We start from the raw sequence: 18,324 nt of genomic DNA, 5'->3' as shown, positions 1-18,324 counted from the left end.
ATCTACCAACAAGGAATACATTAAGGCTAATGAAAATTTAAGCAAACTCCTACAAAAACATCGTAGAGTGGGTCTAATCTCGGAGGAAGAGTACAAATTTATGCTTAATGAACATCCAACTTTGCCAATTATGTATTTAATTCCTAAAATATACAAAGGACAATCACCGGTGCCAGGCAGGCCAATTATCTCTGCGATAAACAGTTGTGGAGAAAAAGTAGGCCAATATGTGGATTTTTTCTTGAAGAAATTGGTAAGCAGCCTGCCTAGCTTTGTACGTGACACTGGAGACTTTTTGGCTAAAATAGAGGACCTAGAATGGCAAAATGATATGCTGCTTATTACTTTAGATGTTGAACAACTATACACAAGTATTTCACATACTGATGGAATGAATGCAGTTTCTCATTTCTTGGGCCGCCGGCCAATTGATTTTTATGAGCACAACAAAGTGATTCTGGGCTTAATTGAATGGTGTCTTAATAATAACTATTTTTTATTTGGCAAAGAAATTTGGAGGCAATTGAGGGGCGTGGCAATGGGGGCCTGCTTCTCCCCCAGCTATGCGTGTTTACACGTAGGCTGGTGGGAGGAGCGGGTCCTCAATGTTACGCATCAAGTGTGGGTACGAGAGAAAATTATCCGTTACCTCCGCTATATTGACGATATTTTTATAGTTTGGCAAGGTGATGAAACGGAGGCCAATGCTTTTGTTGATGTGATTAATAACAATCCATATAATCTTAGGTTTACTTCTAGGATTAGTACTAAACAAGCAGAATTTTTGGATGTCACTGTTTATATTGATGATCACAGCAGAGTGCAGACTACTCTTCATCGTAAAAGCACGGCGGGTAACACTACCCTCCATGCCTCTAGTTTACATCCCAGGCATACGATTCAAAGTATTCCCTATGGAGAAATCCTCAGGTTGAAGAGAATATGTAGTGTTGCCTCTGATTTTGAGACCTGTGTTGACAACTTGCGTAGCCGTATGAAAGCCCGAGGTTACACAGAAAAAATGTTTAATCAAGCTCTAGTAAAGTCACAGGGTAGAACACGGGCTAGTTTGTTAAGGCAAGCCTCTGAAAGTATCGAATTGCCTGATTAAACCTCTGATATCATTATACAGGAATGTCCCAGATTTATCACTGATTACAGCAGCCAACAAAACAAAATAAGACAAATAATTAACCATCATTGGCCTACTATACTAACTGACAATGTATTGGGTAATATGCTTCCTGACAAACCCCTGGTTACCTTTCGTCGAGCACTGAGTATGGGAGCTGTGCTCGATCAAAGCAGCCCTGAGCTCAAACTGAAACCTAATTGGCTAATTAAGGAGGGATTCCGAAAATGCTCTACTTGTAGAGCTTGTAATTTCGGAATAAATAAGACACACTATAAAACTCCCTTCTGTGACACTGAGTTCCCTATTAAAGGCCAGTATACATGCAAAACAGAATATGCTGTATACGTATTGACATGTACTTGCGGCCTCAATTATGTAGGCAGCACTAAACAGCCAGTACATGTTAGAATTTTACAGCATATTCGGGCCATCTTACACTCAGATCCTGCATACCCAGTGGCACGCCATTTTTTGAGCTCACACAACAAAGATATCAATTGCTTATCATACTATGTTGTGGCCTCAGTCCCTAAATCAAGAAGAGGGGGTAATCGGGAACTCAAACTCCGACAACTGGAGTCACGAATGATTCTCGAATACGATAGTAAGTGGCCTAATGGTCTTAACATCACAGAGGATCTTCGTCATTTCCTATGATATGAGTTCTGTTGTAAACATGGAGTCTCTGCGAAAAAGACATCAACTTTGGATGTAATTTCCCCTAGGTAGTCAGGTTTCCTGTTACCTAGTGGACCGAAAGTATATATATATATATATATATATTATGTCCAATGCGACCTAAGATAGTACTTGTCTAGATAGCTAGACATGTGGCCAGTCAAGTTCCTTGTTGGCCACCTCTCCATCAATATATCTAGCTCCTTGCCTCCTCCAATTTTGTAAATATACACTGATTACTATTTAATACTTTGTATACACATTTTTTATTAAATTTTGTCTGATATTTATTAGCACTTTTTTACACTGGGTGTTTTTAGCCATAAGGAATTTTACATATTGTAGTTTTAATATTGGTATCAAATGTTTTTACAGTGTTTTATGAGATATAGTAAAGGACAGTGTCCTATCTCTAACTGTTAAATTGCATTTATGCATTGAATCCACAAGGTACTTTTGTGCAATATGTGGGTCCAGCACTTTATCCCCATCTCCCTTTTTCCCTCATGCACTTTATTACACTCCACCTGACGCAGGCTCAGAACCAGCCAATTTTGTATATATTTGCACGTATAAATTAGTCCTCCAGTCACTTTAAATATTATATATATGAAATGTACGGTCTCTTTTTTTAATGGATTTATCCTGAAATATGAAATGCCTATTTACAATGTTTGTGGGACCATATTACATAATTATTGCACAGTGTTATATTTTATGGTATGTTGCCTTAAAGAATGTTTTTTCTGAATTAATATATACACTAGTTGTGATAATGCAAAAATTCCGTATGAAACAACACACTCCAATATATAGGAAAAGTATGTCTTTCATTTCTATGACACTTTAACATCATGTGACTGGGCGGGGTAATTGGGTGTGCACTGCATTATAAAATTAAAATTTTTTAACTGGCTCACTTGCATGTGAACAAGGGCTTTTCAAGCCCGAAACACGTAGTGCCCTCTTGCTATCGACTACTATGCAATAAAAGAACCTGTGAAGCGCATCTGTTGGTCCGTCTCCTCTGCTCCCTCGCCGACCTGACCTCTGGGCTGACTCGGAAGTGGTGTGTGGAGTTTTCGCGTATATATATATATATATATATATATATATATATATATATATATATATCCAAAACACAGGTTGACCCCATTGAAAACACCACGCACTAAGGGGTATCCGCACACACGCCACAGGTAGCAATGCTTCACCGCAGGTAGCTGCCTCGCACTGCGCCATACGCGTTTCAAGCTTTCGCCCTTGTTCACTGGCTGATTACACACAGGAGGCGGGCTTTGCAGAACCAAATTTATTGAAATGTGAGCCCCGCCCAAGTGGGCGACAGTGGTATGCTGGTAGTTGCAGTCTAAATATACCACACTGACACAACGTTCTCTTACCCAAGTGGGCTCCGCTACCTTCGTGCAAAATGTCAAAACCCTGTAGGGTGAGAGGTAAAGCCAGCCTGCCTTCCACTTGCAAGTCCATCCCTGTAGCGTAGGCCCCCTCAGTTCTCCAGAGTGCTCCAAAATTAAGCGCTCGAGACCCGCTCTGACAAGCGGTGGGGCGTTTTCGTGACCGGTCCAGCCACAATAGTTCCAAAACACAGGTTGACCCCATTGAAAACCTGTGTTTTGGATATATATATATATATATATATATATATATATATATATTTATTTTTTGACCAAAGTCTACAGGGACGCTACAGTTAGGTTCAGATTTTACACGCAAGACTGAGGAAATTCAGCAGTTACAGTTATCTCAAGAAACCATACCTGTGCCCTAAGGTAACTATAACATGTCTGATGTAATATGTAGGGAAATTAGCAGGGCATGCGAGGGCATGAGTTATGTACCTTAGGGCACTAGATATAGTTTCTTGAGATAACTATAACTGCTGTATTTCTATGGTTTTCTGTGTGTAAATTCTGAACCTAACTATAACACTCCTTTTTCAGTGAATTTCTAGGGTTTTTAATTCTACTTTCTAACTATAATGTACCTCTATCCTTTGTTTTTTTTTTGTGAATTCCTAGTTTAAAAAATAAAAATGTAAGTAATATTTAATTACCATATGCTAATCCAACCATCACCATGCATGGCCTTTCAGATGTGTGCAGCAGGGGGTTGGCCGCAGGGTCTGGCCTGCAGCCAGCCCCCTGCATGCAACGAATCCCACGCTGCGCCATGTCTATATCTGTGTGCAGTAGGGGGTTGGCCACATGCTACCAACCCCACACTTCACACAGCCTTTGAACCTGCAGTCGGGAGCTGGCCACAGGGCCAGGACGAACCCCTAAAAGGCAGCCAACCCGCGGGTCCCTGGGTGCATAAGTGGCTGTATGAGTCTGTGAGTGGGTCTTTCAGTAGATGTATGAGTGTGTACGTGGGTTTGTGAGTGTCTGAGTGGGTGTATGGGTGTGTACATGTTTGGGTGACTGAGTCAATCAATCAATCAATCAGAGTACTGAGTGGTTTTCTGGATCTTGGATTTGGTGTTCGAGTGGCTGTATGGGTGTGAGTGCCTGTATGGGTGTGTAAGTGGGTCTCTAAATGGATGTTTCAGTGACTGTATGGGTTATTGAGTGGCTGTATGAGTGTGTAAATGCTGTGTGAGTGATTTTCTGGGTCTCTGCCTGGGTATGTGAGACCCTGTGTGTGCCTGTGGTTGGGTGTATGAATGCTTCTTTGAGTTTATGACTGGCAATATCAGTGATTATATGGGTGTGTGAGTGTCTGTATGGGTGTGTGACTGGGTGCATGAGTGTCTGTATGGCTGTGTGAGTGGTTTCTGGCTTTCTGAGAGGGTGTGTGCATGGCTGTATGGATCTGTGAATAGTTGTGTGGGTGTGTAAGTGGGCATGAGTGTGTGATGGGTGGGTGTAGAGTGGTTGAGTAAGTGGTTGTGTGGGCCTCTGAGTGGTGTGTAAGTGGCTGCATGGGTGTGTCAGTGGTTTTTCTGTGTGGGTGCGTAAGTGGTTGTGTGGGTCTGTGAGTGGCTGCATTAGTGGCTGTATGGGTGTGTATGTGGCTATGCAAGTGTGCAAGTGCCTGTGTGGGTGAGTGAGGGCCTGTGTGGGTCTGTGAGTGGGGATGTTAATGGTTCTTCGAGTCTGAGTGGATGTATCAGTGACTATATAGGTGTGTATGCCACTCTATGAGTATGTAAGTGGGCTTGGTCGCCCCACTCACTGCTGCCGCTCCTGCCTGCCTTTGCCGCCTCCTGCCTGCAGATTCCTTCGCTCGCTGCCCGCTGCTCCTGGGAATTTCCCGCTGCTCCTGGGAATTTCCCGTTGCTCCTGGGAATTTCCCGCTGCCCGCTGCTTCTTGGAATTTCCCGCCGCTGCATCCCTGCGGCCCGCCCCCCCTGTGATTCCATTCGCCGCCCCGCTCCCGCCACCCAGCTGCTCCTCCCTCCCGGCTCCTTACTTATGACGCCCCCAGAGCGACCGCGCAGCGGACGCGCGCAGCGGGAGCACCGATTGAGCGCCGAAGGTGCGCCAAAGGTAAGCCCGTCTGCGCCCGTCCGCGCCTGGCCCGCGCCCAGCGCCAGGACCCCTGGCCCTCCCCACCGAGGCAAGACGACCCGACAGACCTACGACGCCGCCACTCTCAACGCACTCAATGCCGGCTGGACCCACGCCTGCTGCCGAGCCACCCCGAGACGCACCCACGGACCCTTCACCTGCTGCACCTGCAAGTTCACCTGCCTCCGAACCTGCCCCGCACCCGCCAAGACAAACACCAGCAGCAACCACCTCAAGTGCATCCTGATCAACACCCGCTCCGTCCACAGACACGCCGTGGAACTCTGGAACCTCCTCGACGCTACATCACCGGACGTCGCCTTCCTCACGGAAACCTGGATGAATGCCTCCTCTGCACCCGACATCGCCATCGCCATCCCGGACGGGTACAAGATCATCAGGAGGGACCGCATCAACCAGACCGGAGGTGGCATCGCCATCGTCCACAGGAACACCATCCGCATCACGACCGACGCCAACGACTCCTTCGCCGCAGCCGAACATCTCCACTTCCAGATTCACACCGACCCTAAGACGACCCTCAGAGGCACCCTCGTCTACAGACCCCCGGGACCACGCACACAATTCAGCGAAGACATCACAGACTTCATCAGCCCGCACGCCCTCCCCTCCACCGACTACATCCTCCTCGGGGACCTCAACTTCCACCTGGAGAACAACAAGGACCGCAACACCACCGCCCTGCTGGAAAACCTCGCCAACCTCGGACTCAAGCAACTGGTCAACACCCCCACCCACTACGCCGGCCACACGCTTGATCCCGTCTTCTCTTCCAGCAAGTACATCACCTTCAGCCACGCCACTGGACTCCACTGGACCGACCACAGCTGCGTCCACTTCAGCTTCAAAAGATTCACGACCCACCACCACCCGCAACAGGTACCTCACAGGAATTGGAGCAAGATCACCGCAGACCAGCTCACCACCTCCCTCAGCCAGAGCCCACCCGCCAACACAACAGACCCCAACGAAGCAGCCCGCAACTTCACACAGTGGCTGACCACCTGCGCCGACGACCTCGCGCCACTAAAGAACCCTCCCAGCAGACCCAGAAGCAAGAAGGCATCCTGGTTCACCGACGACCTCAAGGACTCCAAGAAGACCTGCCGCACCCTCGAGAAAGCCTGGCTCCTCGACCGCACCACCGACAACATGACCGCCCTCAAACACGCTACCCGCAAGCACCACCAGCTCATCCGCACCACCAAGAAGAAATCCCTAAAGGAACGACTGGACAACAACGCCCATGACAGCAAAGAGGTCTTCACTATCGTCAAGGAGTTCTCCAACCCCAGCACCGGCACCAACGACATCACTCCGTCACAAGACCTCTGCGACTCCCTCGCCTCGTTCTTCCACCGCAAGATCGCCGACATCCACAACAGCTTCGGCGCCCCACCCACGCACCCAACCGTCGAACCAACGCCCCCCACCGCGACCCTTCGCACCTGGACCACGGTGACCACCGAAGACACTGCCCGCACGATGAACACCATCCACTCCGGATCACCGACCGACCCCTGCCCACACCACGTCTTCAACAAGGCCGACTCCACCATCGCACCCAACTCCGGAACATCATCAACGCCTCCTTCAACACCGCCACCTTCCCGGAGAGCTGGAAGCACGCCGAGATCAGCACCCTCCTGAAGAAACCTACAGCGGACCCCACCGATCTCAAAAACTTCCGCCCCATCTCGCTCCTCCCTTTTCCTGCTAAAGTCATCGAGAAGATCGTCAACAGACAGCTGACCGCCTTCCTTGAGACAAACGGATCCCTCGACCCCTCGCAGTCCGGCTTCAGAGCCAACCACAGCACCGAGACCGCCCTCATCGCAGCCACCGACGACATCCGGACCCTGCTCGACAAGGGGGAAACAGTGGCCCTCATCCTCCTGGACCTCTCCGCTGCGTTCGACACGGTCTGCCACCGCACCCTAGTCCAGCGCCTCAGCAACATCGGTATCCAAGAGAAGGCACTGGAGTGGATCATCTCGTTCCTCGCCGGAAGAACACAAAGAGTCCGCCTCCCCTCGTTTCGCTCCGAGGCCACCGAAGTCATCTGCGGCGTCCCGCAAGGATCTTCACTCAGCCCCACCCTCTTCAACATCTACATGAAACCTCTCGCAGCCATCGCACGCCAGCACAACCTCAACATCATCTCTTACGCAGACGACACCCAGCTGATCCTCTCCCTCACCAGAGACCCCGACACCGCCAGAACCTGCCTACACGAAGGGATGAAAGACGTCGCCGAGTGGATGAAGGACAGCCGCCTGAAACTGAACTCGGACAAGACGGAAGTCCTCATCCTGGGATCTTCGCCCTCCGCCTGGGACGACTCCTGGTGGCCCCCAGCCCTGGGCACCGCACCCAAGCCAACCGACCACAGCCAAGCTACAGAAAAGACTCCAGCGCATCCAGAACGCCTCCGCCCGACTCATCCTGGATGTCCCCCGACGCAGCCACATCTCCAGCCACCTGAGGAACCTGCACTGGCTCCCCGTCGACAAGAGGATCACGTTCCGGCTCCTCACCCACGCACACAAGTCTCTCCACGACCTGGGCCCCAAGTACGTCAACGACCGCCTGACCTTCTACACGCCCACCCGCCAGCTACGGTCCACCAGCCTTGCCCTCGCAGCCGTACCACGCATCCGAAGAGCCACCGCCGGAGGAAGATCCTTCTCTTACCTGGCTGCCAAGATTTGGAACTCCCTCCCCATCCACCTTCGGCTGACCCAGGACCATCTCGCCTTCAGGAAACACCTCAAGCTCGAGCAGTAGCATACCCCTCCCCCCAAGCGCCTTCAGACCCTCCCGGGTTAGTAGTGCGCTATACAAATGGCATGATTGATTGATTGATTGATTGAGTGTGTGTGTAAGTGGGCATGTGAGTGTGTGATGGGTGGGTGTATGAGAGGGTGTGTAAGTGGCTATGTGGGTCTGTGAGTGTGTAAGTAGCTGTATGGGTGTGTACATGGCTGTGTCAGTGGGTCTCTGAGTTGATGTATCAGTGACTGTATGGGTGTATGAAGGTGTGTAACTTACTGTATGGGTGTGTGAGTGGGTGTATGGATGTGCGAGTGGTTGTGTTAATGGTTGTGAGAGTGTGATGAGTGGGTCTGTGAGTGGGTGTATGTGTTAGTTGGGGTCTGGCTTCACTGCAGAGTCACACTGGGGGACACACTGAGCGCTGCGGTGGATCTGCGAATCCTCATGCGCCCCCCAAAAACTTTTTACACAATTTCTTCCCCATGAGCGGTCCCTCACAGATCCCTCCATCAGCCCCATAGTGACAGGATACCTCTATCCTAACCCTTATTCCTATTTCTACTTTATCTCCACACACCCCAGAACCATGACCGAATGACTAAAATGGCCACAACTTTTCTCTCAGGTTGTGACAATGATGGTCCGGCTGTTGGCACGTGGTTCAGTTAATCCTCCGTGGTGGATCTATACATAAATATATTTTCTTTAATACCTCCAAAACTGCTGTACAGATTTACAGCAAATTACAGACAGCACTCTTTCTGTACCTAGACCTAGCTTTCTGCCAACTGTGGTGTAATTTCGTTCTGCAGTTAGGGCTGTAGTCGTTCCTAAAATTCCTATGGGGAAAACAAGTTTTGGGACCCCCCCCTTTTTCCCGGGCCCGCTTGACAAATCGCCACAACATTTTCGAGTCAGTAGCTGAAGTGAGTGGCAAACTAGTTTTGAACATTTTCGTGAAAATTCGTCAAACAGCGCCATAGTTATTAGTAAAACAAAAAACGCTTTTCTTATGGAAAGTAGGTACTAACTATCTACTGGTGACCGCCAGTAAATGTGTGTGTGTGTATGTATGTATGTATTGATATATATATATATATTTATATATTTTACAATTTGAGGTGGATAAGGGTGTTTTAGGGTGTAGGGGTGGATAGGGGTATTGGGTGGCAAGGGTGTTTTTAGGGTTTAGGGGTGACTTTGCATATTGGGTGGTAAGGATGTTTTTAGGGTTTAGGGGTGTGTAAGGGTATTGAATGGTAAGAGTGTTGTTAGGGTTTAGGGGTAGGTAAGGGTATTGGGTGGTAAGGGTGTTTTTAGCGTTTAGTGGTGTGCTTTTTAGGCAATTTGGTCTTCACTAGGTTTCTCATAACACAAGATAAGAAGTAATTTGAGTTTGTTTTGTGTAATGGGATGCCTTTAAAAGTGAAAGATTGGTAATCTGTAAAGTAAGCATTCATGAATGTTGAAGTATACCAGCAGTGAAAATCTAAAAGCTAAAGCGCTTCCAGTGAGTGGGTTAGTTAGGAGGGAACATAGCAGCGACATGGGAGGGTAGTTTTAAAACAATAGACTAATGTCCTTGTGTATTTTCCTGCATCTTTAGCCACTCTATATAGAGGACAGAGGGAAGTAGGATGTAGGGAAGTATTTTGTAAGTGGTGCTTCAGCCATATTTCAGGGACGTAATAATATTCCATCCGCTCCCACGCATAGCCAAACAACACTATCATGTCATTAGGATGAATATCAAGAATGGCCTGGTGTGACTGAAGGCTAACAGAGGCCGACCCTCACCTTTAAACCTGTCATCCGAGTCACTCTCACTCTCACTGTTTTCATCTGCAAAAGAGATAAAGATTGTCAGGATCTTTTCCAGCCATTACAAGAACACTGCAGGAAACTCCTTACAAGCGGTTAATTGAGCACTACTAAAATAAAAAGCCAAAAAAGCATTGCATGCATTGTGGGGTTTCTCTTTAATTTCATTGCTGGTCACAACAAATGTTGGTCAGAAGATGGTGGTTGATGATAGAGGAGATGGACATTGGGCTATGTTTTTAATACCTTTATTGAATTCTAAATCCATTTAGTATATGATGCAGTGTAGATGCTACCTGAAAATCACAAACAGTTCATGCATACATTCTGATCTGGTAGCAATGAGAAACAGCTTTTGAAGATTTCAGGCTGTGATAAAGTAAACCACACTAATGATGCAACTAAAAATAATTTGGAAACACCTGAGATTTCATTGTCAAAGATTCCTACAAATTATCTATTAACATATTTCTTAGCTACACCAACAAAGATTCTGAGATAGCATACCACACAATCCTGTCTCAACTTGTCTTTCTCAATTTCTGCTCCTTTAGATTTGAGACAGACATTGGCTGACCAAAATGTCCATTACGCCAAAAGGCCTGTAGCTCTTCATCCACAATTATACTTTACACAGCTGCATTGCTGCAATGAGCACCCGGCACGGACCCGTGCATGTATTTCTAATCCTACACCATTTGCTTCATTCTATTATTTGAAACATTTGTGACCAGTAGACAATAACTCTTTTATATTGTTCCTTTTGCAGTTTGCATCACATTGTTTGCTAGGCTTTTATTTTCTAGTTATTACACAGAAACATGTCAATGCTCCTCGGTAGTACCATTTACACATTTCTGTTTATTGCTTCTCCCTTCCTCCTTTTTATGTGTATCAGTTTACTTTTCCCTCCCTCCCTATGTGCTCTGGGACTCTTCCTGGATTATTACCCAAATTATGACCTAGGACCCGTCTTTCTGGGGACATACGATAATATGCACTAGGAAGCCCTGGTTCCAGGGTAAAAGTGTTAGCTTCTGAAATGCAGTAAGCCCATCGAAGTCTGGAGACCTTGCCCGCCTAACTATGCTATGCATTTTACCTTTGTATGGGATCATGGAAAACATTGCTTGTGCCTCTCATTCAACTATAATCTGATAAATGCAATTTTTCAATATCTAATTTCTAGCATCTAGAGGTACAGAAAATGTGACACTATACTTGTTGACATGAAGCCACCTCGCCCTGTCTATTTTATTAAGACATGATTATCTTCCTGCTGCAGTGTGCACCAGAACACAACATTAGGAAAGGGTGATTCTTGGCATTTCTTGGTATTTAAACGTTTTTCGTTTTGAGGATTGCTCTGTCCTACTTAAAGTTGTGTACACCTGTCTGATGAGTAGCTTGATAGTTATTTGTTAGCCACCAAAATCTCATCTTTCATTATTCAAAGAAACGGAAGACTCTCTCATGCCTCTTTATCCTGCTTCCGATAACCGGAGAGTTGTAGGGGCGAGGGCTTTATCTAGATTATTATTTCTTGTCAATCTATACCAAAAACAAATACAGGTTTTAGATATTAAGATTATCCCAGTGGTTTATCTCTGCACATAAATCAGGTCTCGTTTTTAACTTGCTTCTTATATTCACCAACCTCCTCGTTTCCACTTGAGCTCCCTTGGCCATATCATGTCACAATTTAGTTTGGGATTATTATCCCTCTACCCAAGGATTCAGAACTTATTTCCCCTTTTCAACAATTCACCCACCTTGTAAGGGTCTCTGTAAAATGCCATGCAAAGCTAGTGTAAAACCTGAATAGACTCAGCACTAGCAAACTCACTAGACAAAGTGTCCCACTAAGGTTTGTCCAATTCTAAAAAAACAGGTTCATCCTAAATTGTGCACTGATACGACATACTTTTGCAAAAGTACTACTTTATTTGATTGTTTCAAGGTTCCAGTTCATATGTTTTATAAAATGGTCTAATAAATTAGAAATATCACTTTGAATATTGCCCAGTGGTGAAATACATTTACAGAGCACACAACATTCTCTGCACTTGTAAAACACTCTCATATTTCATTGATCCAGGAGGCACATAAAACATCTCAGAGTTTTCATTCATTTAGCTAAACCCCACTCCAATCCTTCTCTTTGACAAATGGGTAGAAAAAACAACAAGATTTGATATAAAGTCTTCCCTGCTTGCATTATCACTGCATGCTCTTTAGGGTACGCAGATCTAAGGCCAATTTAACCCCTAAAGAACAGGAATAGCCAATACCAGCATGCACTTAAGTGATTCTACCATCCCTGAGCAGTCTTTTGGAATCTTTTGTATTGTGTTCATCGGAGTGCTCTAAGTAAGGCTGTTGTCCCTGCTCCCCCATTTTACTGAACGGTATCTATGTATGTTAAGTATGATAAGGTATTGTTCTGGATCCGATATTCTGGGGCCAAATTAGTGATTTGCTTCCTTCTTGAGAACAAGATTCTTTTAAGTACAAATTAGTGTTTTAATACGCTAGCGATCACCAAATTACAAAAATACTGACAGCTGTCATCTAGATCACTTTTGTTGCTACCTGTTTAAGTAGGTAACTCATTCTTCCTTTCAATTGAATGAAAGGTGACTTAGCAGTCCATGGCCAACTCAATGTATTTCAAATTATTAACTTGCCTTTTGCTTGAGACAACTCCCATTTGGATTTCTGTGGTCATTGGTGCATTGAACACCAATTAGGATTCTTTAATTTTTGCAATGCTTTAATTGTATTCTAAACACAACAGTGATGGACAGAATGTGGATCAATGTCACACATTCACCCCAGTCCAAAGATCTGGGCCCAAATCCATCGTTTTTCCACTCCACACCACCCTGGGTTAGACAATGGCGATATGCAAATCAGCGCTGACCCTGTGCCCCATGGGAACAGTCCAGTCCGAACTACAAAAGCCATGTCCTTCCCAGAACGGAATCAAGCATCCGAGGACCGGCCCGGTTTCGAGGTAACACCTCTCATCAGCCCGGCTAGCTTGACTCCAGTGGTGTGGAGTGCCGGTCCTCGGATGCTTGATTCCGTTCTGGGAAGGACATGGCTTTTGTAGTTCGGACTGGACTGTTCCCATGGGGCACAGGGTCAGCGCTGATTTGCATATCGCCATTGTCTAACCCAGGGTGGTGTGTGGTGCAAAAAAACGATGGATTTGGGCCCAGATCTTTGGACTGGGGTGAATGTGTGACATTGATCCACATTCTGTCCATCATTGTTGTTTTTGCAATTACCGCTTTAATTGTATTCTAAACATTCACCCATTGTACCAATTAGTTCAATTACTCGGAAGATAGTTTTCCCTAGACATGTACCATGCATGCTGTAACTTTTACAATCTCTGATTTCAAAAAGTAAGTATTGTGTTTCTATTTGTCACTGGCTTACCTAATTTCTTAAAGCAAATTTAATTCATATGGAATCACTCATCCCGAGAATTCTAACCGCTTATAAAGCTAATGGTTTCCTTTTTTGCTTTATAGTAAGTCTAATGTTATAAACTCGTTCTTTAACTTTTGAAAGTCTTTTGTGCAATATTACAAGAAAAGAAGCACTGTTTTGAGCTTGTTCCACTCCAATTTTACATCTAATATCAAATGGAAATTAAAGGTTTTCTTCAGTAATTTAGTGTTCATTTTAATACTCTGAAAAGTGACTTTCACATCAGAATTTTAGTACTACAATTTAGCTTTTCAACAGGTTCAGACTTATATGTTGTATTTTGTTGGTCTTCTAAATGCGCAACAAGGATCGCAAGGCGGTTTTTACCTCATCAGTTTGCAGGCACAAACTCAGATAGAGCTACTCAGTGAATGTTTTGGCATACATTAGGGAAGTTAATATTAGCAGCTAGCATATTGGCAGCTCGCAAAACAAAAAAAGTTAGTTAACATGGAAACCTGCCCATAAGTTGTAATTGCGTTACACAGTTTTTAAGTTTTATTTTTACAATCATATCCTTACTATTCCCTAATCATCAATTGATTCAATGGGCCGATTGCTTCAGATACATCAATCATCAACTTTAATGCCTTTTTTGCAACAAATCTAAAGCCTAGGCAATCATTCTTTCTAGAAAATAAAACTATGACATTACCTCTCAATGATGCTGTCTCAATATTGGACATTGAAAGCTTCTTTAATCTTTTTTTCCCTCTTTTTGCACTATATATTGAATTTATCCTTTGTACAAGCTGAAAAAAGAGCAAAAAAGTTCATCAAGTAAATTTATAGGACCAGAAATCACAGATTAGACAGTTTTAAGATCTGCATTCCAAAATATTTTCACTGCATTATAGAATCATTTGCTTAGATTGCCTGTGTTGATAGGTATTGAAATAAAGATATAAAACAATACACATAGGAAAGTCAATGTGCCTCGATTTCTAATAGAAAATCTACCTCTAAAATATGATTAGGTACTCAAGGAAAGCTGCAAAGAAAGGACTTGTACAATAGATATCATTTTAAAAGTTACAAAGAAAAGTTCACTCTAAACTTCATCCAAGGAAGACGTTATTCACTTGCAGCATCAGATTGATATATTACAATATGTGGAAATCCTTCATTATTCGAAATACAGCAACGCCTCAGCGAAGTCTCAACATTATATGAGTTCCATAATAGACCAGGTGGCATTACAGATACTAAGCAGTGCGACATTTGCAAACATGGCATTATTGTGGGTGCCATTGTCTAGAATGTATGTGGTTTCAACTGCAGAACTGATATCAATTAGTCAAGATATGACCTGTTGTCGGCCTCCAAGAAAACCTGAGGAACAGCTGGCATAGTTAGATGAAAGCATTCATAGAAAACAACATTACCCACAATCAAGAAACTTTCTCTAAAATATAAAATATTTTAGCATGGCATACAATTGTATTCAAGGTTGATTTGCCAAACTCATACAATATCATACAAAGAAGTAAACTATGAATATAACATAGTTAAACATTATATATATTTATAGTCCCTTCTGTAATATGGGCAAACAGAGGCTGGGTTTTGTCAAACAAGTTTTTGAGACTAAGATCCCTGAAGGGTTATTTTTGGTAAAAATTATGATGATGATACTATCTCTTTCAATTGAAGTTCGCCTTGAAATAGAATTGGTTGGTATTAATGTTGAATTAGATGTTAAAATGATTAAATCCTGGTTACACTTGCACAATATTTCTTCCTATTCTTAAAGATACTATGTATATACTAAAATAAGAGTCATGTAGAATGTCTGTCATTTATATTAATTGGAGGCTTTCAAAAGAAAATATTGTGAGGAAGTGATTTTGTCCTTGTAAACTTAGATATTTCATGAAGTCATGCTACATAGAATACAACATATAACAATGTTTGATGAATGAATGGCTGCAAGTCCTAATAGTAGGTGTCAGGAATAAGATTGGGAAACAGGCAGGCTGGGGCTCAAAGCGCTGGAGAAGTGGAATGTGGAAGAATAGAAGGGCAACATCATTACACTGCTAACTTCCTGGAAATGCACACACACTCACCTCCTGGGTCAAGGTCATTTCCAGGTCAGGAGAGGTAAAGCCCTATTTAGACACTCTGACAGTTTAACTCAGTGGTTGGCAAAGAGTTTGGCTGCATTGGCTTTTCCGATGTTTGCTATAGTTCGCACCCAGTTTAATGTCCTCACTGTTTGTTGTTTTCTCTCTGTCGGTTCCCTCAGTCCCTCCTTAGTATTGCCCTTTTGACTGTTTGTTAACACCCATTTATTAGAGGGTCTACGTGTGTCCAGCAGCATCCTGGGGCATTCGCTGGATTCCCGGTCAGCTCTGGGCTAATCATTGCATCACAAGATGCTGGAACCAGTAAGGCTTGTTTCAGTTGTTACCTGGATGTTACATTTAGCTGGTATCTATATTGACCATCTGCCATGTGTTTACATCTGATCTGATCTACCCAAGATTCATACAATCAATGCAGAGTGCTGCTTGGAACTTGGAACCGACAAAGGCGTAGTCATGGATTTCTCTCTTACTTCCTATTTCTCTCCAGTTGCTATGTCTGGTGATACATATCACTCTGTTCACAGGTACAGTGGCTAATGGACAGATGGAGCTTTCAGCAGAGCATTCAGGACTCCAAACCCTGACACCAAGAAATACATTTTTGTTTAAGGCCACCTTGAATGCACATGGAATGAGTAACTAATGCACTATAACTATCAAAATACTATCTCATTGATGATCTCCACATATCTGTGATAATAAGGAAAATTAAAAAATACTTAATTAAAGCCACTCAATACAGTGAGAGGTCAATACCAGAATTGTTACATAGCAACTGTAGAAGATGCAAAGCAGTAAGAGACATGTTTATCCCACCCCCTCAGCTTGCGCCACCACCTGGTGGCCCACTACCCTCTGCAACACTCCCACCCCCACTGACTACGCCCAAAACCTCAGCATCATATTCGACTCCTCCCTCACCATGACTCGCCAGGTCAACGCCATCGTCTCCACGTGCTTCAAAACCCACTGCATCCTCCGCAAGACTTTCAAGTGGTTCCCCCCCCGAAGCCAGAAAGACCGTCACCCATGCACTCATAACAAACAGACTTGACTACAGAAACGCCATCTACGCTGGAATCAACAAATCCCTGCTATGCAAACTCCAGACCATCCAGAACACTGCGGCCAGACTCGTCCTCGGCATCCTATGACATGAGCATATCACCCATCACCTGCGAGACCTCCACTGGCTCCCTGTCGAGAAGAGAGTAACCTCCAAGCTACTCACCCACACCTACAAATCCCACCACAACACCCGACCCAAATACCTCAACGAAAGAGTCTTCTTCCACTTACCCAAAAGAAACCTCCGCTCTGCTGACCTCGCCGTAGCAGAAACGTAGTGCATCTGCAGAACAAGAGTGGGTGGAAGAGCCTTCTCCTACATTGTGGCCAAGCCTGGAACGAACTCCCATTCAATGTCAGATGATCCCCTACTCTGCACACCTTCAGGAAGAGCCTCAACACCTAGCTTTTAGGCTGACTCGGAGCTGCCCCCTCCACCCCTCAGAGGCTTGAGACCCTCGTTGGTGAGTAGCACACTTTAAAATTCCCTGATTTATTGATTGTTTGCCACCATCATTACCCTCATGCCTAAGCATTGATTGTTCTTGTACATTCTGAAACTTGAGTAGAGTGTCTCTGTGCAGTTGATGAAAGTACTTTCTTTTCTGCTGGTGCCCCATTGGGAAACATCCTCCAGATCAAAGCCGGAATCCCGCTATGCCTTTACAGCGGTGGCAAAAGAACAAACACGTCTTTAGTACACATTCCTTCAGCTTGCAAGTCATAACGACTTGCCTTAAGGGGCGCATTGGTGAAATGATGTTGGATTTAAAGTTCAGCACCTTCCCTACTGTTGCGCATACCCAAGTTGGAATAGTAAATTAACCTATTCCAAAATCCAGCGTTAAAACGAATTGCGTGCTGAACAAATGCGTACTAAAGATGCATTCATTCTAATGACGGCACTGTGAAGTTACAGCGTGATTCCGGCTTGCGGAATAGCATCATAGATTCGCCCCAATACCTTTTCTATATCTGCATGATATCTCAGAGAAAGGGTGTTGGGTCTTCTGTACATTCTCTAGGCGTCTGGAAGTTCCACGCACCAAGAGAATCCATAGAAGGTTGTGCATAGCGGGATTCGAGATCGGGGATATTGACGGTGGGAGGGTGTTTGTGAAGTGGTGTCTCGGTGTTGACCTGCTGACTACTAATAAAGGAGCTTAAACTCACCAGGAATCTGTACTTCCTTACACTGGTGACGAGTTTCCAGTTAGTGGGACTTCATCTTGTGTATGTAGCAAAAGGATGAGGCATTCCATCCTCATCGCCAGTGTAAGGAAGCACGGATTCCAGGTGAGTTTAAGTCTTCTTTAGGTTTCCTGTTACTAACAAGAGACCCTTGCTCTCGGTCGCACCCTCTGATCCTGAAACATAAACATGACAATTTTCTTATCAGGCGGTCTTCCTTTGGCCTACGCAACAAACTGTTCCATCACAAGCGAGCCGTCTGCTCTTACCAGCATCTTCATTACTTTGTGGTAAATAAATAAATAATACCCTATTTTTGACTAGACAAATATCATAACAGATAGCTCAATAAATAAGAGTCAAGATTCGAGGTAGTAGGAGTTTCTGCAGGTTTATTACAGCATAAGGACAGGATCAGGACAACCTGCATAGGAACAGAATGGCAGGGCTAGAGTGGCCCGGCAGCTGCCGGGGCTGGGTCTGGGATGAGCGCGCTAGCTTCTAATAACAA

At 44.7% G+C, this 18,324-nt stretch overlaps 1 protein-coding gene across 3 annotated transcripts in view; it reads right to left on the bottom strand.

Moving 5' to 3' along the window:
• The window catches only part of DENND2B (DENN domain containing 2B), a 1,120,876-nt gene that overhangs the window by 272,554 nt on the left and 829,998 nt on the right, over positions 1-18,324 (bottom strand). For all 3 annotated transcript variants that reach the window (XM_078680987.1, XM_078680986.1, XM_078680988.1), the window contains 2 exons: positions 14,120-14,216; positions 9,940-9,984 (listed from right to left, as the gene is read on the bottom strand). In XM_078680987.1, the coding sequence (XP_078537113.1) occupies positions 9,940-9,984; positions 14,120-14,216 (142 nt within the window). The remainder of the gene's footprint in view (positions 1-9,939; positions 9,985-14,119; positions 14,217-18,324) is intronic.

This window comes from Lissotriton helveticus, chromosome 3_1 (assembly GCF_964261635.1).
Source record: "Lissotriton helveticus chromosome 3_1, aLisHel1.1, whole genome shotgun sequence".
Taxonomy (NCBI): Eukaryota; Metazoa; Chordata; class Amphibia; order Caudata; family Salamandridae; genus Lissotriton; species Lissotriton helveticus.
The sequence above is the reverse complement of the archived record's forward strand: the minus strand, read 5'-3'. Positions and strand labels throughout refer to the sequence as shown.